At 64.7% G+C, this 24255-nt stretch overlaps 2 protein-coding genes across 3 annotated transcripts; both read left to right on the top strand.

The window, feature by feature from the left end:
* Positions 1-8434: 8434 nt before the first annotated feature.
* LOC121445346 (A-kinase anchor protein 17A-like) lies at positions 8435-17161 on the top strand. 2 transcript variants are annotated; one of them, XM_041647439.1, is made up of 5 exons: positions 8435-8532; positions 10394-11487; positions 11699-11844; positions 15040-15274; positions 16244-17161. In XM_041647439.1, the coding sequence occupies exons 2-5, from the start codon at positions 10396-10398 to the stop codon at positions 16874-16876; spliced, it is 2106 nt and encodes a 701-aa protein (XP_041503373.1). In that variant the 5' UTR covers positions 8435-8532; positions 10394-10395; the 3' UTR covers positions 16877-17161. The 2 variants fall into 2 exon arrangements, with proteins under 2 accessions (XP_041503373.1, XP_041503375.1); XM_041647441.1 differs by lacking the exon at positions 8435-8532 and adding an exon at positions 9581-9780.
* Positions 16890-23248, top strand: LOC121445347 (acetylserotonin O-methyltransferase-like). The gene is made up of 9 exons (XM_041647442.1): positions 16890-16902; positions 18329-18444; positions 19130-19301; positions 19830-19962; positions 20548-20616; positions 20874-20992; positions 21193-21336; positions 22512-22634; positions 23030-23248. Exons 2-9 carry the CDS (start codon positions 18361-18363, stop codon positions 23239-23241), a joined length of 1056 nt encoding a protein of 351 aa, XP_041503376.1. The 5' UTR covers positions 16890-16902; positions 18329-18360; the 3' UTR covers positions 23242-23248.
* The last annotated feature ends 1007 nt before the right edge of the window (positions 23249-24255 follow it).

The raw sequence follows: 24255 nt of genomic DNA, 5'->3' as shown, positions 1-24255 counted from the left end.
GGGGACATGGTGGGGTGTGGCTGGGGTTGGGGTTAGACCTAGGGTTAGGGCGTGACTAGGGGTGGGGCATTGATGGTGGTGGCAGGACTAGGGGTGGGGTGTTGTCAGGGAGGGGACAGGGTGACCCTGGGGTCCCTGGGGACATGGTGGGGTGTGGCTGGGGTTAGGGTTAGACCTAGGGTTAGGGCGTGACTAGGGGTGGGGCATTGATGGTGGTGGCAGGACTAGGGGTGGGGTGTTGTCAGGGAGGGGACAGGGTGACCCTGGGGACATGGTGGGGTGTGGCTGGGGTTGGGGTTAGACCTAGGGTTAGGGCGTGACTAGGGGTGGGGCATTGATGGTGGTGGCAGGACTAGGGGTGGGGTGTTGTCAGGGAGGGGACAGGGTGACCCTGGGGTCCCTGGGGACATGGTGGGGTGTGGCTGGGTTTAGGGTTAGACCTAGGGTTAGGGCGTGACTAGGGGTGGGGCATTGATGGTGGTGGCAGGACTAGGGGTGGGGTGTTGTCAGGGAGGGGACAGGGTGACCCTGGGGACATGGTGGGGTATGGCTGGGGTTAGGGTTAGACCTAGGGTTAGGACGTGACTAGGGGTGGGGCATTGATGGTGGTGGCAGGACTAGGGGTGGGGTGTTGTCAGGGAGGGGACAGGGTGACCCTGGGGTCCCTGGGGACATGGTGGGGGGTGGCTGGGGTTAGGGTTAGACCTAGGGTTAGGGTGTGGCTAGGGGTGGGGCATTGATGGTGGTGGCAGGACTAGGGGTGGGGTGTTGTCAGGGAGGGGACAGGGTGACCCTGGGGACATGGTGGGGTGTGGCTGGGGTTGGGGTTAGACCTAGGGTTAGGGCGTGACTAGGGGTGGGGCATTGATGGTGGTGGCAGGACTAGGGGTGGGGTGTTGTCAGGGAGGGGACAGGGTGACCCTGGGGACATGGTGGGGTGTGGCTGGGGTGTGGGTTAGACCTAGGGTTAGGGCGTGACTAGGGGTGGGGCATTGATGGTGGTGGCAGGACTAGGGGTGGGGTGTTGTCAGGGAGGGGACAGGGTGACCCTGGGGTCCCTGGGGACATGGTGGGGTGTGGCTGGGGTTAGGGTTAGACCTAGGGTTAGGGCGTGACTAGGGGTGGGGCATTGATGGTGGTGGCAGGACTAGGGGTGGGGTGTTGTCAGGGAGGGGACAGGGTGACCCTGGGGACATGGTGGGGTGTGGCTGGGGTTGGGGTTAGACCTAGGGTTAGGGCGTGACTAGGGGTGGGGCATTGATGGTGGTGGCAGGACTAGGGGTGGGGTGTTGTCAGGGAGGGGACAGGGTGACCCTGGGGTCCCTGGGGACATGGTGGGGTGTGGCTGGGTTTAGGGTTAGACCTAGGGTTAGGGCGTGACTAGGGGTGGGGCATTGATGGTGGTGGCAGGACTAGGGGTGGGGTGTTGTCAGGGAGGGGACAGGGTGACCCTGGGGACATGGTGGGGTATGGCTGGGGTTAGGGTTAGACCTAGGGTTAGGACGTGACTAGGGGTGGGGCATTGATGGTGGTGGCAGGACTAGGGGTGGGGTGTTGTCAGGGAGGGGACAGGGTGACCCTGGGGTCCCTGGGGACATGGTGGGGGGTGGCTGGGGTTAGGGTTAGACCTAGGGTTAGGGTGTGGCTAGGGGTGGGGCATTGATGGTGGTGGCAGGACTAGGGGTGGGGTGTTGTCAGGGAGGGGACAGGGTGACCCTGGGGACATGGTGGGGTGTGGCTGGGGTTGGGGTTAGACCTAGGGTTAGGGCGTGACTAGGGGTGGGGCATTGATGGTGGTGGCAGGACTAGGGGTGGGGTGTTGTCAGGGAGGGGACAGGGTGACCCTGGGGACATGGTGGGGTGTGGCTGGGGTGTGGGTTAGACCTAGGGTTAGGGTGTGACTAGGGGTGGGGCATTGATGGTGGTGGCAGGACTAGGGGTGGGGTGTTGTCAGGGTCAGGGAGGGGACAGGGTGACCCTGGGGTCCCTGGGGACATGGGGTGGCGAGGCGATGTCTCCAAAGATTCCCCGTGGTGGCAACTTTGCCTGTAGTCAGGGATGGACTGGGTATAGCAGTGTATCCCTGGCATCAAAGGCCGGGCTCCTGCCTGCCTGCCTGCTGCTCCAGCCAGGCTGGTTTAACCACCTTGCAGCCATGCAGGAGAAGCATGCAGGAGAAGCATGCAGGAGAAGCATGCAGGAGAAGCATGCAGGAGAAGCATGCAGGGGAAGCATGCAGGAGAAGCATGCAGGAGAAGCATGCAGGAGAAGGGAGAAAAGGAGAAAAACTGCTGCTCCCCCCCCCTTCCCCCTTCCACCTGCTGCTGCTCTGCAATCACCTCCATGGCTTGTGGAGCCGCCTGCAGGGGGATCAGAGGGCCCCAGTGAATGTATTAACTAATAAATAACTAATAATTAGTTAACTAATAACTATTAGTTAATTATGATTAACTAATAACGTTTGCTTTGAAAGCCCCCTAAAGATGAGGAGAGCTCAGTGCTTACGGATCGGGTCTCAGTGCTCGGTACTCAGTACCCCGGGTGCTCGGTGCTCAGTACCCCTGGGTGCTCAGTGCTCAGTGCTTACGGATCGGGTCTCAGTGCTCAGTACTCAGTACCCCGGGTGCTCGGTGCTCAGTACTCAGTGCTTATGGATGGGTGCTCAGTGCTCGGTGCTCAGTACCCCGGGTGCTCGGTGCTCAGTGCTCAGTACCCTGGGTGCTCGGTGCTCAGTACACCGGGTGCTCGGTGCTCAGTACCCTGGGTGCTCTGTGCTCAGTACCCCTGGGTGCTCAGTGCTCGGTACCCCGGGTGCTCAGTGCTCAGTACCCCCGGGTGCTCGGTGCTCAGTACCCCTGGGTGCTCGGTGCTCAGTACCCCCGGGTGCTCGGTGCTCAGTACCCCTGGGTGCTCGGTGCTCAGTACCCCGGGTGCTCGGTGCTCAGTACCCCCGGGTGCTCAGTGCTCAGTACCCCTGGGTGCTCGGTGCTCAGTGCTCGGTACCCCCGGGTGCTCGGTGCTCAGTACCCCGGGTGCTCTGTGCTCAGTACCCCAGGTGCTCGGTGCTCGGTACCCCTGGGTGCTTGGTGCTCGGTAACCCTGGGTGCTCGGTGCTCAGTACTCAGTGCTTACGGATGGGGGCTCAGTGCTCGGTGCTCGGTGCCCCTGGGTGCTCAGTGCTCAGTACCCCGGGTGCTCGGTGCTCAGTACCCCTGGGTGCTCGGTGCTCAGTACCCCGGGTGCCCGGTGCTCAGTACCCTGGGTGCTTGGTGCTCGGTACCCCTGGGTGTTCGGTGCTCAGTACGCTGGGTCCTCGGTGCTCAGTACCCCGGGTGCTCAGTGCTCAGTACCCTGGGTGCTCGGTGCTCAGTACTCAGTGCTTACAGATCGGGGCTCAGTGCTCGGTGCTTGGTGCTCAGTACCCCTGGGTGCTCGGTGCTCGGTACCCCTGGGTGCTCGGTGCTCGGTAACCCTAGGTGCTCGGTGCTCGGTACCCCTGGGTGCTCGGTGCTCAGTACCCTGGTGCTCGGTGCTCAGTACCCCTGGGTGCTCGGTGCTCAGTACCCTGGGTGCTCGGTGCTCAGTACCCCGGGTGCTCAGTGCTCGGTGCTCAGTACCCCGGGTGCTCGGTGCTCAGTACCCCTGGGTGCTCGGTGCTCGGTACCCCGGGTGCTCGGTACCCCTGGGTGCTCAGTGCTCGGTACCCCTGGGTGCTCCGTGCTCGACACCCCTGGGTGCTCGGTGCTCGGTACCCCTGGGTGTTCGGTGCTCGGTACCCCGGGTGCTCGGTACCCCTGGGTGCTCGGTGCTCAGTACCCCTGGGTGCTCAGTGCTCGGTACCCCGGGTGCTCGGTGCTCAGTACCCTGGGTGCTCGGTGCTCAGTATTCAGTGCTTACGGATCGGGGCTCAGTGCTCGGTGCTCAGTACTCCGGGTGCTCGGTGCTCGGTACCCCTGGGTGCTCGGTGCTCGGTACCCCTGGGTGCTCGGTGCTCGGTACCCTGGGTGCTCGGTGCTCAGTACACCGGGTGCTCGGTGCTCAGTACCCTGGGTGCTCGGTGCTCAGTACCCCTGGGTGCTCCGTGCTCGGTACCCTGGGTGCTCGGTGCTCAGTACCCTGGGTGCACGGTGCTCAGTACCCTGGGTGCTCGGTGCTCAGTACTCAGTGCTTACGGATCGGGGCTCAGTGCTCGGTGCTCAGTACCCCAGGTGCTCGGTGCTCAGTAGCCCGGGTGCTCGGTACCCCTGGGTGCTCGGTGCTCGGTACCCCTGGGTGCTCAGTGCTCGGTACCCCTGGGTGCTCGGTGCTCGGTACCCCAGGTGCTCGGTACCCCTGGGTGCTCAGTGCTCGGTACCCCGGGTGCTCGGTGCTCGGTACCCCTGGGTGCTCGGTGCTCGGTACCCCTGGGTGCTCGGTGCTCAGTACCCTGGGTGCTCGGTGCTCGGTACCCTGGGTGCTCGGTGCTCGGTACCCTGGGTGCTCGGTGCTCAGTACACCGGGTGCTCGGTGCTCAGTACCCTGGGTGCTCGGTGCTCAGTACCCTGGGTGCTCGGTTGTAGTAATATGGGGCGGCAGGGCTGCGTCCCCCACACCCGGCCGCCCACATGGCTAGCTTATGCTCCGAAATAACAACACACAAACTGTATTCTTTTAATCACTGCTTGGCCCATTCTCTTCTAGGCTAATTCTCACATATTAATTTAGCCCATTCCTAATCATCTGTGTGTAGCACCCCAAGGTGCGCTTACCGGGGAGATTCTAGCCTAGTCCATCCTGGGTCCGAGCTTCATCCTGGGAGCAGGGCATGGCGTCTCTCTCAGGCGTCTGCTCCCGCGAGGAAAGCGGTCGAGTCTCCGAGCTCACTTCCTCTTCCTCCCAGCATTTTGTTCTGTTTACTCCTCCCACCTATCCTCTAACCAATAAAATGGGCCAGGGCAGTGCCTTTATTAGCCAATGACCTTCCTCCATCACTCGGTGCTCAGTACTCAGTGCTTACGGATCGGGGCTCAGTGCTCGGTGCTCAGTACCCCAGGTGCTCGGTGCTCAGTAGCCCGGGTGCTCGGTACCCCTGGGTGCTCGGTGCTCGGTACCCCTGGGTGCTCGGTGCTCGGTACCCCGGGTGCTCGGTACCCCTGGGTGCTCAGTGCTCGGTACCCCCGGGTGCTCAGTGCTCGGTACCCCTGGGTGCTCGGTGCTCGGTACCCCTGGGTGCTCAGTGCTCAGTACCCCGGGTGCCCAGTGATAAGTAAATTAATAAATTAGCGATAAATCAATAAATCGGCGCCGGATCATTCATAAAATTCATAACAAATAATAAATTAACGAGCCGGCAACGAATGAGTCAATAACAAACGCGTCGCAAGAGAATTAATAAATTAACCAATAATAAATTAATCGATAATAAATTAATGAATAATAAATTAGTAAATAATAAATTAATAAATAATAAATTGATAAATAATAAATTGATAAATAATAACTTAATAAATAATAAATTAATAGATAATAAAATAATAATAACGGAGAATTAATAAATTAATAAATGATAAATTAATAAATACTAAATTAATAAATAATAAATTGATAGATAGTAAATTAATCAATAATAAATTAATAAATATTAAGTTATTAAATAATAAATTAATAAATAATAAATTAATAATAACGGGGAATTAATAAGTTAGTAAATAATAAATTAATAAATAATAAATTAATAATAACGGAGAATTAATAAGTTAGTAAATAATAAAATAATAAATAATTAATTAATGATAATGGAGTATTAATAAGTAATAAATTAATAGATAAGAAATTAATAAATAATAAATTAATAAATAATAAATTGTAAATAATGAATTAATCAATAATAAATTAATAAATAATAAATTAATAGATAATGAATTAATAAATGATGAATCAATAAATAATAAATTAATAATAACGGAGAATTAATAAATTGATAAGTAATAAATTAATAGATAATAAATTAATAAATAATAAATTAGTAAATAATAAATTAATAAAAATAATAAATTAGTGAATAATAAATTGGTAAATAATAAATTAATAAATACTAAATTGATGGATAATAAATCAATAAATAATAAGTTAATAAATAATAAGTTCGTAAATAATAAATTAATAAATAATAAATTAATAATAACGGAGAATTGATAAATTAATAAATAAACCGAAGTAAACTCGTAATGAGTAAATTGATGAATGAACGGTCGACGGAAACAAAAAAGCGAGCGAATCGGGGAAGAATTAATAATTAAAATAAAAAAAAAACAGGGATAAATTGACGATAAATCAAAATAAATTCGTAAGGAAATCAAACCAGTGACAAAGTAACGATGAACAAACTCATTAGTAAAATGATAACTGGTGATACATTAATAAATCGGGGATAAATTAATAACGAATAAAAAAATAAACCTGTATCGAGCAAACGAGCGGATGACGAAACAAGAACCGGGAGCGATGACGGCAAACTCCGCGACCCTCGGGTTTGTTTTCATTTTTATTTTCCGGCCAGGGGGGTCAGGGGTCAGGGGGGTCACGGGGGTCGGGGGGTCACGGGGGGGGTCCCGGGGGGGGGTCCCGGGGGGGTCAGGGGGTCACGGGGTCAGAGGTTGGGGCGCAACCCTCGGGTTTGTTTTCATTTTTATTTTCCGGCCAGGGGGGGTGAGGGGGTCACGGGGGGTCAGGGGAGGTCACAGGGGGGTCACGGGGGGGTCGGGGGGTCCCGGGGGGTCAGGGGGTCAGCGGTCAGAGGTCGGGGCGCGACCCTCGGGTTTATTTTTCCGGTCAGAGATCAGGGGTTCAGGGGTCATGGAAGTCAGGGGGGGGTCAGGGGGTTGTGGGGTTGTCGGGGGTTCAGGGGTCGGGGGTCGGGGGTCGCACCCCGCAGCCCCCAGCAGGCCCTGCAGCAAGTACCCGCCGGCCTTGTCCCTGCGGGTGGGGGGGGGGAGGGGGCGGGGCCTCGGCGTCGGGGACACGCCCACTTCCTGTCTCCTCCCCGGGGACACGCCCACTTCCTGTCTCCCCGGGGGGAGGGGACAATGGGCAGGGAGCGCAGGGCTTGGCGGCTTGTGTAGGAGTTTGGTGACCCCGTGTGTGTTGTTTTTTCCCTCCCTGGCCCCGCCCCCTGCTGATGTCACAGGCCCCGCCCCCGGTGACGATGTCACATGCCCCGCCCCCGCCCAGGCCCAGCCCCCACGCCCACATGGGCTCCCGCTGTCCACGTAGTGGCGCATCAGCTCCTCCTCCTCTGTCACCCGCGTCTCCTCGTGGAACGAGGTCACTTCCGGGTCGCCGTGAGAGGGGTGGTTGCGCTTCCGGGTCAGAGGGCGCGGGTCCCGCGGCTCACGCTGAAACCCCGATTCGCCCCGCCAGCACCCCGGAACCAAAGCGCCAGGCCCTCACCGGAAGAGGAACATCCGGCGGAAGCGGAACCGATGTGCACGGGCGCCCGCGTTGCTCCGTTATCATCGCGGGCGGCGGCGCGGCGAACCCGGAACGGACGGATTTTTTTCCGCGGGTCCGGACAGAACCGGACGTCCGGCCGCCGGTACTTTTTTTTCCGCGCGCCCAAAAGCGTTCCCCTCGTCTACGCGGAACTTTTATCGCAGGCCCGGAAGCGCAACAGCGTTCGTCGTCCGGGGCGGTCTCTTTTTCGCGAGTCTTTTGTTCCGCGGATCTTTTTTTTTTCGCACGTCCTGACGCGGAAGCGCGTCCCTCGGCCCGCGGAACTTTTCTCGCAAGCCCAAATTGCTTTTTCGCGAGTGCAGAAGCGCGTCCGTCGGCCAGCGGAACCTTTCTCGCGCGTCCCGCGGCTGGCGGAATTTCTTTCTCGCGCACCCGGAAGCGGAACAGAGTTCCTAGGCCGGCGGTACTTTTTTCGCGCGGCCGGAACCGCGGCGCTAACCGTGCGGAACTTTTCTCGCGCGCCCGGAGGTGGAACCGGGTCCCTCGGGCCCCGGAACTTTTCTCGCGCGCCGCAAACGGAGGCGCTGACCGTGCAAAACATATCTCGCGCGCCCGGAAGCGGAAGTGCTTCGCTCATCCTGCGTTCCTTTTCTCGCGCGCCTGGGACCCGCGGCACTGACCAAGCGGAACTTTTCTCGCACGCCCAGAGGCGGAACCGCTTCCCTCGGGCCCCGGAACTTTTCTCGCGCGCCGTAAACTGCGGAGCTGACCGGGCGGAACTTTTTTCGCGCGGCCGGATGCGGAAGTCCTTGGCTCATCCTGCGTTCCTTTTCTCGCGCTCCCAGCACCCGCGTCGCTGACCGGGCGGAACTTTTCTCGCGCGCCCGGAGGCGGAAGTCCTTGGCTCATCCTGCGTTCCTTTTCTCGCGCTCCCAGGACCCTCGGCGCTGACCGGGCGGAACTTTTCTCGCGCGCCCGGAGGCGGAAGTGCGTCACCGGGATCATCCGGGCGCCCGGCGGGCAGCGTCGGTTGCGGACGGAGCGGGCGGCCACAGCGGAGGCCTCGGGACGGGGACGGAGGCGGAAGCGGAGCCCGGGCCGGTGAGTGCGAACCCGGAAGTCGCCCGTCCGCCGCCCGGGGACCCGGATTGAACCGGTTCGGGGCGGATTCGGGCGGCGGACGAGGGGAGGGGGGAAAGGAGCGGGGCTGCGGGGGGCCGAGGAGCGGCGGGGGCGGGGTCTGGGTGAGGGGCGGGGCTGAAGCCGTTGGGGGCGGAGCTAGTCGGCAGGACGGGGGTGGGGATTGACCAGGACTCTGGGGAGGGCGGGGCTACAGGATGTGGGCGGGGCCAAAGAGCCTGGCTGAGAAGGGGGCGGGGCCAGAGGACAGGTAATGGAGTCGGGATTGGGCGAGGGGCGGCGCTTCTGTGTGGGCGTGGTTAGCGGGAAGGACAGGAAGGGGATTGGCTGGGGGTGCGGGGGCGTGGCCAGGGAGGGCGGAGTTAAAGGGCAGAAGGAGGGGGTGTTGGGGGCGTGGCCTGCATGAGGGGTTTATAGAGGGGAGGGCGGGGCCTCAGGGATGGGGGCGGAGCCAGTGGGCAGAAGGGGATTAGGATTGACAGGAATAGCCGGGGGCGGGGCTTAGCTGTTGGGGGCGGGGCTCCAGGGCAGGACTGGGACAGGGATTGGCAGGACTGTCAGAGTGGGCGGGGCTGAGACTTCAAGGCCAGGATGGTGGGGGCGTGGCCTCAGTGAGTTGTTGATTTAGGTGAGGGCGGGGCCTGAGCGATGGGGGCGGAGCCAGAGCGCAGGACGGGGACACGGATTGGTCAGGAGGATGTGGTGGGCGGAGCCAGAGGTCAGGACGGAGACACGGATTGGTCAGGATGATGTAGTGGGCGGAGCTCTCCTGTGTGGGCGGAGCCAGAGGTCAGGAGGGGACAGCGATTGTTCCTGATGACCTTGTGGGCGGAGCTCTCCTGTGGGGGCGGAGCCAGAGCACAGGACGGGGACACGCATTGGCCAGGAGGACGTGGTGGGCGGGGCTCACCCTTGGGGGGCGGAGCCAGAGGGCAGGACGTGGACATGGACTGGTCAGGATGATGTGGTGGGCGGAGCTAGAGGGCAGGGACACTGATGAGCGGGGCTCTCCTGTGGGGGCGGAGCCAGAGCACAGGACGGGGACACGCATTGGCCAGGAGGACTGGTGGGCGGGGCTCTCCTGTGGGGGCGGAGCCAGAGCGCAGGACGGGGACACGGATTAGTCAGGATGACGTGGTGGGCGGAGCTCCCCTGTGGGGGGCGGAGCCAGAGCACAGGACGGGGACCCGGATTGGCCAGGAGGACATGGTAGGCGGGGCTCTCCTGTGGGGGCGGAGCCAGAGCGCAGGACGGGGACACGGATTAGTCAGGATGACGTGGTGGGCAGAGCCAGATGACAGGACAGAGGCACGGATTGGTCCTGATGACGTGGTGGGCGGGGCTCTCCTGTGGGGGCGGGGCTAGAGGGCAGGGGTGGTTGCGGATTGTGAGGGCGGGGCTCACCCTTGGGGGCGGAGCCAGAGGGCAGGGCGGGGACCCGGATTGGTCAGGAAGACGTGGTGGGCGGAGCTAGAGGGCAGGGACACGGATGGGCCTGGAGGGCGGGGCTCTCCTGTGGGGGCGGAGCCAGAGGGCAGGACGGGGACCCAGATTGGCTGGGAGGACGTGGTGGGCGGAGCTCTCCTGTGGGGGCGGAGCCAGTGCGCAGGACGGGGACCCAAATTGGCTGGGAGGACGTGGTGGGTGGGGCTAGAAGACAGGGACACGGATGGGAGGGGCTCACCCTTGGGGGTGGAGCCATAGTGCAGGACAGAGACACGGATTGGTCGGGAGGACGTGGTGGGCGGAGCTTCAGGGCGGGGACGATCGGGCGGGGTGGGCGTGTCCCTCACCGGCCCCGCGCCCCCCTCTCCCCCGTCAGCCATGTCGGCGGCCACCATTGTGCATGACCCATCGGAGGCGGCGCCGCTGTGCCCGGCGCTCGGCCTCTACCTGAAGCCGATCACGAAGCTGGCGATCAGCGTGGCGCTGCCCGCGCGCCGTCCGCCGGGGAAGTCGATCTCCAACTGGGAGGTGATGGAGCGGCTCAAGGCCATGGTGGCGGGGGCGGGGCCCGACGACATCACCGCGGAAGGGGGCGGGGCCTCCACGGCGCCGGCCCCGCCGCCCCCGCGGGTGCCGCATGTGCAGTTCTCGTCGCTGCGCATCGCCAAGAGCACGCTGGACTTCATCCGCTTCGAGGGCGAGGTGGAGCAGCGGGCGCTGGTGCGGCCGTTCCTGGCGCGGCTGGACGGCCGAGGCCTCAAGCTCGCAGGGTTCCCGGACCCGCTCCGCGTCCGCGCCGCCGAGTTCCGCCCCGACGCCCCCTCCCGCCACGACTGGGACGCCTTCTTCCGCAACGCCACCGACATGAACGAGACCCGGCCCGGCGAGAGGCCCGACACCATCCACCTCGAGGGGCTGCCCTGCCGATGGTTCGCGCCCCGCGCCGGCGGCCATGGCGGCGAAGCCACTTCCGCCAGGAGTGAAGCCACTTCCGCCACCACTTCCGCCAGTACTTCGTCCACTTCCGCCAGGAGTGAAGCCACTTCCGCCAGGAGTGAAGCCACTTCCGCCAGCACTTCCGCGAGCACTTCGTCCACTTCCGCCAGCGCTCCGTTTTCCGTGTCCGCCGGGTCGGAGCGCCCGAGCGAGGCGGTGCTGCGCCAGGCGTTCTCGGCGTTCGGGGAGATCCAGCAGGTGGACATCCCGATGCTGGACCCGTACCGCGAGGAGATGGCGGCGGTCGGCGGGGTCGGCGGAGGCCTCGGCGTGGGCGGCGGCCTCGGAGGCGTGGGCGGCGGCGGCGGCGGCCGCGGCGGGTTCCACACGTTCGGCTGGGGCGGCGGGCTTCACTTCGAGGCCTACGTGCAGTACCGCGAGTACGCGGGGTTCGTGCGCGCCATGGCGGCGCTGCGGGGCGCGAAGCTCATGTACAAGGGCAAGGACGGCAAGGCGGTGGCGTGCGGCATCAAGGTAGGGGGCGGGGCCGCGGGGGGGGCGGGGCTCGTGGGCGGGTCCGTGTGGGCGGGGCGTGGGGCTTGGGTGCGAGGTGATGGGAGTAGGACTCGGGTTCGAGGTGGTGTCATCGGGGCGTGGGGCTCGGGTTCAAGGAGGCGACGGGACGGTGGGCGGGGTTTCCGGGCGCCGAGGTCACACCCCCACCCCCCCCCGGCCCCGCCCCCAGGTCTCGTTCGACGCCACCAAGCACCTGAGCGAGGCCTCGATCCGGCGGCAGCTGGAGCAGCAGAAGCTGCTGGAGCTGGAGCTGCAGCGCGAGGAGCAGAAGCGGCGGGAGCGCGAGGCGGAGGAGCGGCGGCGGGAGGAGGAGCAGTGAGCGCGGGGGCGGGGCTTCGGGGGCGGGGCGTGGCTGTGCGGTGGCTTCCTGTCCCTCCTGGACTCACTTCCTGTCCCTCCTGTGCCCACTTCCTGTCCCTCCTGTGCCCACTTCCTGTCCCTCCTGGACCCAATTCCTGTCCATCTGGGACCCACTTCCTGTCCCCCCAAGACCAACTTCCTGTCCCTCCGGGATCCACTTCCTCTCCATTCGGGACACACTTCCTGTCCCTCCTGGACCCACTTCCTGTCCCTCCTGTGCCCACTTCCTGTCCCTCCTGTGCCTACTTCCTGTCCCTCCTGGGCCACTTCCTGTCCATCCGGGACCCACTTCTTGTCCATCAGGAACCCACTTCCTGTCCCTCCTGGACCCACTTCCTGTCCCTCCTGTGCCCACTTCCTGTCCCTCCTGGACCACTTCCTGTCCCTCCTGGACCCACTTCCTGTCCCTCCGGGATCTACTTCCTGTCCCTCCGGGACCCACTTCCTGTCCCTCCTGTGCCCACTTCCTGTCCCTCCTGGACCACTTCCTGTCCCTCCTGTGCCCACTTCCTGTCCCTCCTGGACCCACTTCCTGTCCCTCCTGTGACCACCTCCTGTCCCTCCGGGACCCACTTCCTGTCCATCAGGAACGCACTTCCTGTCCCTCCTGTGCCCACTTCCTGTCCCTCCTGTGCCCACTTCCTGTCCCTCCTGGACCCACTTCCTGTTCCTCCTGGACCACTTCCTGTCCCTCCTGTGCCCACTTCCTGTCACTCCTGGACCACTTCCTGTCCCTCCTGTGCCCACTTCCTGTCCCTCCTGGACCCACTTCCTGTCCCTCCTGCGCCCACTTCCTGTCCCTCCTGGACCACTTCCTGTCCTTCCTGCGCCCACTTCCTGTCCCTCCTGCGCCCACTTCCTGTCCCTCCTGTGCCCACTTCCTGTCCCTCCTGCACCCACTTCCTGTCCATCCGAGACCCACTTCCTGTCCATCCTGAGCCCACTTCCTGTCCCTCCTGCACCCACTTCCTGTCCCTCCTGGACCCACTTCCTGTCCCTCCAGTACCCACTTCCTGTCCCTCCTGTGCCCACTTCCTGTCCCTCCTGTGCCCACTTCCTGTCCCTCCAGGACCCACTTCCTGTCCCTCCTGGACCCACTTCCTGTCCCTCCAGTACCCACTTCCTATCCCTCCTGTGCCCACTTCCTGTCGCCTTGCTTCTGGCCATGATGTGCAAATCCCGGCATGCAAATGAGGTCATGAATATGCAGATCCCGGCATGCAAATGAGGTCATGAACACGCAAATCCCGGTATGCAAATGGGGTCATGAGCATGCAAATCCCGGCATGCAAATGAGGTCCTGGCTGCTCATTAATATGAAAATTGTAGTATGTAAATCGCCCCCGTGGCGCGCATATGCAAACGAGGCGCTCCTGTGCATGCGGCTCGTAGTATGCAAATGGCCCGTGCTTCATGAATTTGCAAATCCCGGTATGCAGATGAGGTCCTGAATACTCATGCATATGCAGATCATAGTATGTAAATCGCCCCCCCTCCCCGTGGCGTGCACATGCAAACGAGGCTTTGGTCATGAATATGCAAATCACGGCACGCAAAGGATGCCCCGCCCCGTGAATATACAAATTGGCCACCCCAGTCCCCGCCCCCGATGACCTCACCCGCTCTGCATGACCCCTCAGAGCACTCTGGGAAATGTAGTCCACGTGGCCCAGAGACCCCACCCCTCACCCCAGGCCCCGCCCCTCATCCCACGCCCTGCCCCTGATGAGCTCACCTGCTCCCCACGACCCCGTCTGGCCCCGGAGAGCATTCTGGGAAATGTAGTCCATGGGGCCCGGAGTCCCCGCCCCTCGCCCCAGGCCCCGCCCCTGATGACCTCACCTGCTCCCCATGACCCCGTCTGACCCCGGAGAGCATTCTGGGAAATGTAGTCCATGGGGCCCGGAGTCCCCGCCCCTCACCCCAGGCCCCGCCCCTCACCCCACGCCCTGCCCCTGGTGACCTCACACGCTCCCCACGACCCCGTCTGACCCCGCAGAGCACTCTGGGAAATGTAGTCCACAGGGCCCAGTCACCCAGGCCCCGCTCCTCACCCCAGGCCCCGCCCATCACCCCATGGCCCCTCCACCGATGACCTCACCGTCACCCTGTATGACCCCCAGAGGACTCTGGGAAATGTAGTCCAGAGGCCCCGCCCCTCTCCCCAGGCCCCGCCCCTCACCCCCAGGCCCCGCCACCGATGACCTCACCGTCACCCTGTATGACCCCCAGAGCACTCTGGGAAATGTAGTCCAGTCGCCTCGCCCCTCACCCCCTCCCCACGACCCCGTGTGACCCCGCAGAGCATTCTGGGAAATGTAGTCCATGGGGCCCCGCCCCCGATGACCTCACCCCTCACTCCAGGCCCCGCCCCTCACCCAGGCCCCGCCCCCGATGACCTCACCGTCACCCCACATGACCCCGCAGAGCATTCTGGGAAATGTAGTCCATGGGGCCCCGCCCCCGATGACCTCACTCCAGGCCCCGCCCCCAATGACCTCACCTACTCCCCACGACCCCGTGTGACCCCGCAGAGCACTCTGGGAAATGTAGTCCACGGGGCCCTGAGGCCCCGCCCCTCTCCCCGGGCCCCGCCCCTGATGACCTCACCCGCTCCGCATGACCCCGTGTGACCCTTCAGAGCATTCTGGGAAATGGAGTCCATGGGGCCCTGCCCCGATGACCTCACCCCTCACTCCAGGCCCCGCCCCCAATGACCTCACCGTCACCCCGCATGACCCTGCAGAGAATTCTGGGAAATGTAGTCCACGGGGCCCAGAGACCCCGCCCCTCACCCCCAGGCCCCGCCCCTGATGACCTCACTCGCTCAGCCTGACCCCTGTATGACCCCGCAATGCACTCTGGGAAATGGAGTCCACAGGGCCTTGAGGCCCCGCCCCTCACCCCAAGGCCCCGCCCCCGATGACCTCACCGTCACCCTGTATGACCCCCAGAGCACTTTGGGAAATGTAGTCCAGAAGCCCCACCCCTCACCCCAGGCCCCGCCCCTCACCCAGGCCCCGCCCCCGATGGCCTCACCGTCACCCTGTATGACCCCGCAGAGCACTCTGGGAAATGTAGTCCAGAGGCCCCGCCCCTCTCCCCAGGCCCCGCCCCCCCGATGACCTCACCCCGCCCCGCCCCCCACAGGAAGCAGAAGCAGCTGGAGCAGCAGCAGCGCGCGTGCCGCCGGGAGGAGAAGCTGCGCCGCCGGGAGCAGCGGGAGCGGGAACAGCGCCACAGCCGCCGCCGGGCGGAGAAGCAGCAGGCGGAGGAGCAGCGGCGCCTGCAGGAGAAGATCCGCACGGAGGAGCGGAAGCTGCTGCTCGCCCAGCGCAACCTGCAGTCGATCCGGCTGGTGGCCGAGCTGCTGGGCCGCGTGGAGGTGCGTATGCAGGCGGTGTCGCACGTGGGCGCGTGTGTATGCAGGCGGTGTCGCACGTGTGCGCGGTGTGTATGCATGCGGTGTCGCACGTGTGCGCGATGTGTGTGTATGCAGGCGGTGTCGCGCGTGTGCGCGGTGTGTATGCAGGCGGGATTGCACGTGTGCATGTATACATGTGGGAGGTGTGTATACACGCGGTGTTGCACGTGCGCGGTGTGTATGCAGGCGGGGTTGCACGTGTGCGCGGTGTGCGTGTATACATGCGGTGTCGCACGTGTGCGCGGTGTGTATGTGTGTATGCACGTGGTGTCGCACGTGTGCGCGGTGTATGTGTGTATGCACGTGGTGTCGCACGTGTGCGCGGTGTGTGAGACGTCTGTGTATACACGCGGCGTCCCACGTGTGCGCCGTGTCTGCGTATGCATTTGCTGTCGCACGTGTGCGCGGTGGGTGTGTATACATGTGGTGTCGCATGTGTGCGGGGTGTGTGTATGCATGTGGTGTCGCACGTGTGCGCGGTGTGTGTGTGTGTATGCATGTGGTGTCGCACGTGTGCGCGGTGGGTGTGTGTGTATGCACGTGGTGTCGCACGTGTGCGCGGTGTGTGTCTGCGTATGCATTTGGTGTCGCACGTGTGCACGGTGTGTGTGTGTATACACGTGGTGTTGCACGTGTGCGCGGTGTGTGTGTATACACGCGGTGTCGCACGTGTGCACTCCCAGCACTCTGGGACACCACGGAGTCCGCAGGACCCTGAGGCCCCGCCCCTCGCCCCAGGCCCCGCCCCCGACGACCCCACCCCGCTCCCCCCCGCCCCCATGCGACCCCCGCAGTGCACTCTGGGAAATGTAGTCCACCGCAGCCCCGAGGCCCCACCCCCACCCCCGCGGCCGCGTACACCCTCAGCGTCCCGCGTGCGCGCAAGTCCCGGGTCCCGAGTGCGAGTCTCCCCCCCCCCCCCCCCCGCAGGCCGCGAAGCTGCAGCAGCGCCGCCAGCACCGCGCGCGCCAGGAGGAGCAGGAGCGGCGCCGCCTGCAGGAGGCCGAGCTGCGCCGCGTGGAGGAGGAGAAGGCGCGGGCGCTGGGGCTGCAGCGGCGGGAGCGCGAGCTGAGGCGGCGCCTGCTCTCCCTGCTGCTCGGACAGCGCCCGGCCGCCGGCGACTCGAACCCGGGACCCGGCGCCAACGACGCCGCCTCCTCGAATCCAGAACCCGGCGCCAACGACGCCCTCCTGCGGCCCGTGCTCGACATCCTGCACCGCGTGACCCACGCGCGGGCGCCCCCACCACCCCCGACGCCGCCGTTGCCGCCGCAGGACTCGAACCCCGAACCCGCGGCGGCAGCGGCGGCGCAGGACTCGAACCCCGAACCCAAGATGGCGCCCGAGAACGCGACGCCTAAGCCAGGCGCGGACGCCGCGTCGACCCCGACAACCCCGACCCGCGACCGCGGCGGCGGCGAGCACGACAAGGGCGACCACCGGGGGCCCGAGTGCGAGGAGTCGCGCGGCGGCCATCGCCGTCGTCGCGGTCGGCGCCGCCGGAGCAGCCACAGCCACGGGCACGGCCGCCGTTCTCGGTCCCGGTCCCGGTCGCCGCGGTGACCGCGGAGGCGCGGGGCGTGGACCCGGTGAGGACTGACGGATGGACGGACGGCCCCGGGGCATGCTGGGAACAGGGTCCGAGTGCGAGGTTTTTTTTTTTTTTTTTTTTGTTTCCGCCCCGGGTGCGAATTCGAATCCCTGGGAAGATGGCCGCCCCCATTCCCCCCCCACCAGGTCGTTTGAGATTTTTTTTTTTTCCCGCCCCGGGTGCGAATTCGAATCCTCCGTGACCACGCGGACTCCGCCTGGGTTCAATAAAGTCGTTGCCCCCCCTGCGCCCGGCGTCTGCGGTGTGGTCTCTGGGCGGGGTGCTGGGTGATCTGGGTGCTGGGTGATCCGGGTGCTGGGTAATCTGGGTGCTGGGTGCTAGGTTATCCTGGTGCTGGGTGACCCGGGTGCTGCGCTCAGTCCCCCCCCCACGCCCGGCCGTCACCGGCTCCAGCTGGCTCATCCCAGATTGACCTAGTTCCCAGCACCCGGCTGGCAGAGGAGCCGGGTGCTGGGTGCTAGGTGACCTCAGTGCTGGGTGCTGAGTCGTCTGGGTGCCAGGTAAAGACGGTGCTGGGTGATCCGGGTGCTGGGTGATCTGGGTGCTGGGTGATCTGGGTGATCTGGGTGCTGGGTGATCTGGGTGCTGGGTGATCCGGGTGCTGGGTGATCCGGGTGCTGGGTGATATGGGTGCTGGGTGATCCGGGTGCTGGGTGATCCGGGTGCTGGGTGATCCGGGTGCTGGGTGATCCGGGTGCTGGGTGATCCGGGTGCTGGGTGACCCGGGTGCTGGGTGATCCGGGTGCTGGGTGATCCGGGTGCTGGGTGATCCGGGTGCTGGGTGATCTGGGTGCTGGGTGATCCGGGTGCTGGGTCATCTGGGTGCTGGGTGATCCGGGTGCTGGGTGCTGGGTGATCCGGGTGCTGGGTGATCCGGGTGCTGGGTGATCTGGGTGCTGAGTCCTGGGTGCTGGGTGCTGAGTCCTGGGTGCTGGGTGATCTGGGTGCTGGGTGCTAGGTCGTTTGGGTGCTGGGTGATCTGGGTGCTGGGTGCTAGGTCATCCGGGTGCTGGGTGCTAGGTCATCCCGTGGCTGGGTTATTCGTGTGCTGGGTGACCCAGGTGCTGCGCTCAGTCCCCCCGGGTGCTGCGCTCAGTCTCCCCCCCCCCCCCCGCCCATCCCAGATCAACCTAGTTCCCAGCACCCGGGGCAGAAGATGGCCGAAGAGCCGGGTGCTGGGTGCTAGGTGACCCGGGTGCTGCGCTCAGTCCCCCCGGGTGCTGCGCTCAGTCCCCCCCGCCCGTCCCAGATCGACCTAGTTCCCAGCACCTGGGTGCTGCGCTGAGTCCCCCCGGGTGCTGCGCTCAGTCCCCCCCATCCCAGATTAACCTAGTTCCCAGCACCCGGGTGCTGCGCTCAGTCCCCCCGGGTGCTGCGCTCAGTCCCCCCCCCGCCCATCCCAGATCGACCTAGCACCCAGCACCCGGGGCCGACGATGGCCGAGGCCGCGGACGGGGACCCCGAGGACGGGGATTTCCGCCTCCTCATGGACTACGCGCACGGCTTCATGGTCTCGCAGGTGGGTGCTGCGCTCAGTCCTCCCCGGGGTGCTGCGCTGAGTCCCTGGCCGCTGTGCCCTGGGCTGCCTTTCCCTGGGTGCTATACTTGGTCCTTCTCTGGGTGCTGCGCTGAGTCTCCCTCCTGGGCCGTCCTAACTCCCTTAAGAGTCAGGTGCTGGGTGCTGAGTTCCCCCGGGTGCTGCGCTCAGTCCTCCCCGGGGTGCTGCTCTGAGTCCCTGGAGACAAAGGTGCTGGGTGCTGAGTCCCCCAGGGTGCTGGGTGCTGAGTCCCCCCCTGGGTGCTGTGTTCAGTCCCATTGGGTGTTGGACTAAGTCACCCCAGGTGCTGCACCGAGTCCGCTGAGACGAAGGTGCTGGGTGCTGAGTCCACCCATGTGCTGCACTCCGTGTCCCTGGCTGCTGGGTGCTGGGTCCTCCATCCGGGTGCTGCGCTCAGTCCCCCTGGGTGCTGCGCTCAGTCCCCCCGGGTGCTGCGCTCAGTCCCCCCCGGGTGCTGCGCTGAGTCCCCCCAGGGTGCTGTGCTCAGTCCCTCCCGGGTACTGCGCTCCGTCCCCCCCAGGTGCTGCGCTCAGTACCCCCCCCCCCGGGTGCTGCGCTCAGTCCCCCCGGGTGCTGCGCTCAGTCCCTCCGGGTGCTGTGCTCAGTCCCCCCGGGTGCTGCGCTGAGTCCCCCCACCCCCCCCCAGGTCCTGTTCACGGCCTCCGACCTTGGCCTGTTCGAGGCCCTGGCCGCGGGGCCCCTCGAAACCGCCGCGGTTGCCCGGGCCCTGGGTTCGAGTCCTCGGGGGACGCGGCGGCTGCTGGACGCCTGCGCCGGGCTGGGGCTCCTGAGCGCGGAGGACGGCGGGGGCGGAGGAGGTGATGACGTCACAGGGGGCGGGGCCTGGGGGTCGTGGGGGCGGGGCCTGGGGTCGCGGGGGCGGGGCCTGGGGTCACGGGGGCGGGGCCTGGGGTGGTGATGTCACTGGGGGCGGGGCCTGGGGGTCACGGGGGCGGGGCCTGGAAGGAGGTGATGACATCACTGGGGGGCGGGGCCTGGGAGAAGGCGGAACCTGGAAGGAGGTGATGATGATGTCACCGGGGGCGGGGCCTGGAGGTCATAGGGGCGGAGCCTGGGAGGAGGCGGCGACGTCGTGGGGGCGGGGCCTTTAGGTGATGTCATCATGGGGGCGGGGCCCAGGAGGAGGGGATGATGTCACGGGGGCGGGGCTGGGCGACGATGACATCATAGGGGAGGGGAACGGGGGCGGGGCGAGGGGAAGACGACGTCATCCCACTCCAGGCCCCGCCCACCCGATGACGTCGCCCTCCACCCGGCCCCACCCCTTCTCGCGGGCCCCGCCCCCGATGACATCATCGCCCCGGCCCCTCCCCCTCTCCCCGCAGGCCCCGCCTTCTCCCTCACGCCTCTCTCGCGCCGGTTCCTGCTGGCGGGCAGCCCCCTGTCTCAGCGCGCGATGCTGCGCTACCTGGCAGGGACGACGGCGCGGTGCTGGGGCCAGCTGGGCGGGGCCGTGCGGTAGGGGCGGGGCCTGGGGTGGGAGGGGCCTGGAGGGGGCGGGGCCTGAGGTGGGCAGGGCCGTGCGGTAGGGGCGGGGCCTGGGGTGGGCGGGGCTGTGTAGTAGGGGCGGGGCCTGGGGTGGGCGGGGCCGTGCAGTAGAAGCAGGACCGGGGTGGGCGGGGCCTGCTGGAATGGGTGGGGCCAGTGGGACGGGGCGGGGCCTGGGGTGGGCGGGGCATCGGGTGGGCGGGGCCTCAACATGGGCGGGGGCATCGGGGTGGGTGGGCCTGGGATATGCGGGGCCATGTGAAAGGGGCGGGGCCTGGGATGTGGGGGGGGGGGCCCAAGCAGGGCGGAGTCTGCGGGAGGGGGGGCTTACAATGGGAGGGGCTGTCTGGGAGGGGCGGGCCTGGGGTGGGCGGGGCCTACAGGAGGGGTGGGGTCTACGGTGGGCGGGGCCTGGGTGGGGCGGGGCCTTCGATAGGGGGTGTGGCCTCGGGTGGTGGGCGGGGCCTTGGGGGGCGGGGCCTGCGTGTCCGTCTGTGAGCCGAGTGCTGATTTCTCCCATCATCCTCTGGGGGCCCCGGCCGGCCCCGCCCACAGGGAGGGGCGGAGCCAGTACGCACGCGCGGTGGGCGTGGCCACGCGGGAGCCGTTCGAGGCCATTTACAGGTGACGACGCCTGTCAATCACCTCCGAGGCCCCGCCCTCCTCCCTCCTGTCCATCACCTCCGAGGCCCCGCCCTCCTCCCACTTCCTGTCCGTCACCTCCGTGGCCCCGCCCCTCACCCCAGGCCCCGCCCCTCACCCCAGGAGGCCCCGCCCCTCACCCCAGGAGGCCCCGCCCCTCGCCCCAGGAGGCCCCGCCCCTCACCCGAGGCCACGCCCCTCGCCCCAGGCCCCGCCCTCACCCCAGGCCCCGCCCCCAGGTCCCGCGCCGAGCGCCTGCTCTTCATGCGTGCCCTGCAGGACACCTGGAGCGTCTACGGCGCCCGGGTGCTCACGGCCTTTGACCTCTCGGAGTTCAGGGTCATCTGTGACGTCGGCGGTGAGGCCCGGCCCCCGGGGTGCTGCGCTGAGTCCTCCCCTCTCCCCTGGGTGCTGCGCGGAGTCCTCCCCTCTGCCCTGGGTGCTGCGCTGAGTCCTCCTCTCTCTCCTGGGTGCTGCGCTGAGTATTCCCCTCCCCCCGGGTGCTGCGCTGAGTCCTCCCCTCCCCCCGATGCTGCGCTGAGTCCCCCCGTCCCCCAGGCGGCTCCGGAGCCCTGGCCACAGCCTGTGCCCGCCTCCACCCCGCCAGCTCCGTGTCTGTGTTCGACACCCGCGACGTCGTCGCCGCCGCCCGCGCCCACTTCCGGCGCCCACGGGGGGACCCGCCCGTCCGCTTCCTGGGAGGTGGGCGAGGGGCGGGGCCTGGGGCGGGGCACGTCCTGTTTCCTGTCCGGGCACTTCCTGTTTCCTGTCCGGGCACTTCCTGTGTCCTGTCTGGGCACTTCCTGTGTTTTCTCCGGGCACTTCCTGTGTCCTGCCCGGGCACTTCCTGTTTCCTGTCCGGGCACTTCCTGTTTCCTATGTTTCCTCTTCGGGCACTTCCTGTTTTTTGTCTGGGCACTTCCTGTGTCCTGTCCGGGCACTTCCTGTGTCCTGTCCAGGCACTTCCTGTGTCCTGTCCGGGCACTTCCTGTTTCCTGTGCGGGCACTTCCTGTGTCCTGTCCGGGCACTTCCTGTGTCCTGCAGGGCACTTCCTGTGTCCTGCAGGGCACTTCCTGTGTCCTGTCTGGGCACTTCCTGTGTCCTGTCTGGGCACTTCCTGTGTCCTCTCCGGGCACTTCCTGTGTCCTGCCCGGGCACTTCCTGTTTCCTGTCCGGGCACTTCCTGTTTCCTATGTTTCCTCTTCGGGCACTTCCTGTTTTTTGTCTGGGCACTTCCTGTGTCCTGTCCGGGCACTTCCTGTTTCCTGCACGGGCGCTTCCTGTGTCCAGTCTGGGCGCTTCCTGCGTCCTGTGCGGGCACTTCCTGTGTCCTGTCCGGGCACTTCCTGTGTCCTGTCCGGGCACTTCCTGTGTCCTGTCCGGGCACTTCCTGTTTCCTGCACGGGCGCTTCCTGTTTCCAGTCTGGGCGCTTCCTGCGTCCTGTGCGGGCACTTCCTGCGTCCTGTCCGGGCACTTCCTGTGTCCTGTCCGGGCACTTCCTGTGTCCTGTCTGGGCACTTCCTGTTTCCTGCACGGGCGCTTCCTGTGTCCAGTCTGGGCGCTTCCTGTGTCCTGTGCGGGCACATCCTGTGTCCTGTCCGGGCGCTTCCAGGTCCCAACCCCGGGCACTTCCTGTGTCCTGTCCGGGCACTTCCTGTGTCCTGTGCGGGCACTTCCTGTGTCCTGTCCGGGCACTTCCTGTGTCCTGTGTCCGGGCACTTCCTGTTTCCTGTCCGGGCACTTCCTGTATCGGGTGGGCGGGCCCCCGCCCCGCCCGCCTGTCCATCACGCATCGGGGGATGGGATTTCTCCGCCCCATCACCCCCGTGACCCCGGAGGCCCCGCCCCCTGACCCCCTGACCCCTTGACCCCCAGGCGACTTCTTCCGGTCCCCGCTCCCGCGCGCCGACCTCTACATCCTGGCCCGGGTCCTGCACGACTGGACGGACGCAGACGCCGCGCGGCTGCTGGGGAGGATCGGGCGCGCGGGCGGACCGGGTCAGCAGCGGCGGGCGGGGGCCGGTCGGGGGTCGCAGGGGTCGCGGGGGGGGTCGCGGGGGTCACGGACGTCGGCCGGAGGTCACGGGGGTCACCCAGGAGGAACCGAGTTCAAACAGGGGTCATGGAACCCGTGGGGTCATGGAGGGGGTCGCAGAGGTCACCCGGGGGTCACGGAGATCGAGGCGTCGCAGAGGTCACACAGAGGTCACCCAGGGGTCACGGGAGTCACAGAGGTCGCCCAGAGGTCACACAGAGGTCATGGGTACACAGGGTCACAGGGGGCACAGAGGTCACCCATGGGTCACCCAGAGGTCACCCAGGGATTAAGGGGGGTCACAGGGGTCACCCAGAGGTCACGGGGTCACCACGGGCGTCCCCCCGTCACCCCCCAGACTCCGCCGTCCTCCTGGTCGAGGCCGTGCTGACCCCCGGGGGCCGCGGCCCGGCGCGCGCGCTGCTCCTGTCGCTGACGATGCTGCTGCAGACGCGCGGCCGCGAGCGCACGGAGGCCGAGTTCTGCGCCATGGCCGCCGCCGCCGGCTTCGCCCGCTTCCAGCGCCACCCGACCGGGGGCGACCTCGAGGTCATGCTGGCCAGGAAGTGAGGTCATCGGGGCGGGGAGGGCGGGTCGGGGCGAATAAAGCGACTTCCTGTGTGAGAGAGGCCCATTTCCCGTCTCTCCGCAACCCACTTCCTGTCCCTCTGGGATCCACTTCCTGTCCCTCCTGTGCCCACTTCCTGTCCCTCCTGGACCCACTTCCTGTCCCTCCTGGACCCACTTCCTGTCACTCCTGGACCCACTTCCTGTCCCTCCTGTGCCCACTTCCTGTCCCTCCTGTGCCCACTTCCTGTCCCTCCGGGATCCACTTCCTGTCCCTCCTGTGCCCACTTCCTGTCCCTCCTGTGCCCACTTCCTGTCCCTCCTGTGACCACTTCCTGTCCCTCCTGGACCCACTTCCTGTCCCTCAAGTGACCACTTCCTGTCCCTCCTGGACCCACTTCCTGTCCCTCCTGGACCCACTTCCTGTCCCTTCTGTTCCCACTTCCTGTCCCTCCTGTGCCCACTTCCTGTCCCTCCTGCACCCACTTCCTGTCCCTCCTGAACCCACTTCCTGTCCATAACCAGCTTCCTGTCCCTCCGGGACCCACTTCCTGTCCCTCCTGGACCCACTTCCTGTCCCTCCAAGACCAACTTCCTGTCCCTCCAAGACCAACTTCCTGTCCCTCCTGGACCTACTTCCTGTCCCTCCTGTGCCCACTTCCTGTCCCTCCTGGACCCACTTCCTGTCCATCTGGGACCACTTCCTGTCCCTCCTATGCCCACTTCCTGTCTCTCTGGGACCCACTTCCTGTCCCTCCTGTGCCCACTTTCTGTCCCTCCGGGACCCACTTCCTGTCCCTCCTGTGCCCACTTCCTGTCCCTCCTGGACCCACTTCCTGTCCCTTCTGTGACCACTTCCTGTCCCTCCTGGACCCACTTCCTGTCCCTCCTGTGCCCACTTCCTGTCCCTCCTGTGCCCACTTCCTGTCTCTCTGGGACCCACTTCCTGTCCCTCCGGGACCCACTTCCTGTCCCTCCTGTGCCCACTTCCTGTCTCTCTGGGACCCACTTCCTGTC

Source organism: Microtus oregoni, unplaced genomic scaffold (genome assembly GCF_018167655.1).
Source record: "Microtus oregoni isolate MIOR12 unplaced genomic scaffold, Mior012 000178F_ref0000233, whole genome shotgun sequence".
In the NCBI taxonomy this organism is placed as follows: Eukaryota; Metazoa; Chordata; class Mammalia; order Rodentia; family Cricetidae; genus Microtus; species Microtus oregoni.
This window is presented reverse-complemented; position numbering and strand designations above follow the sequence as displayed.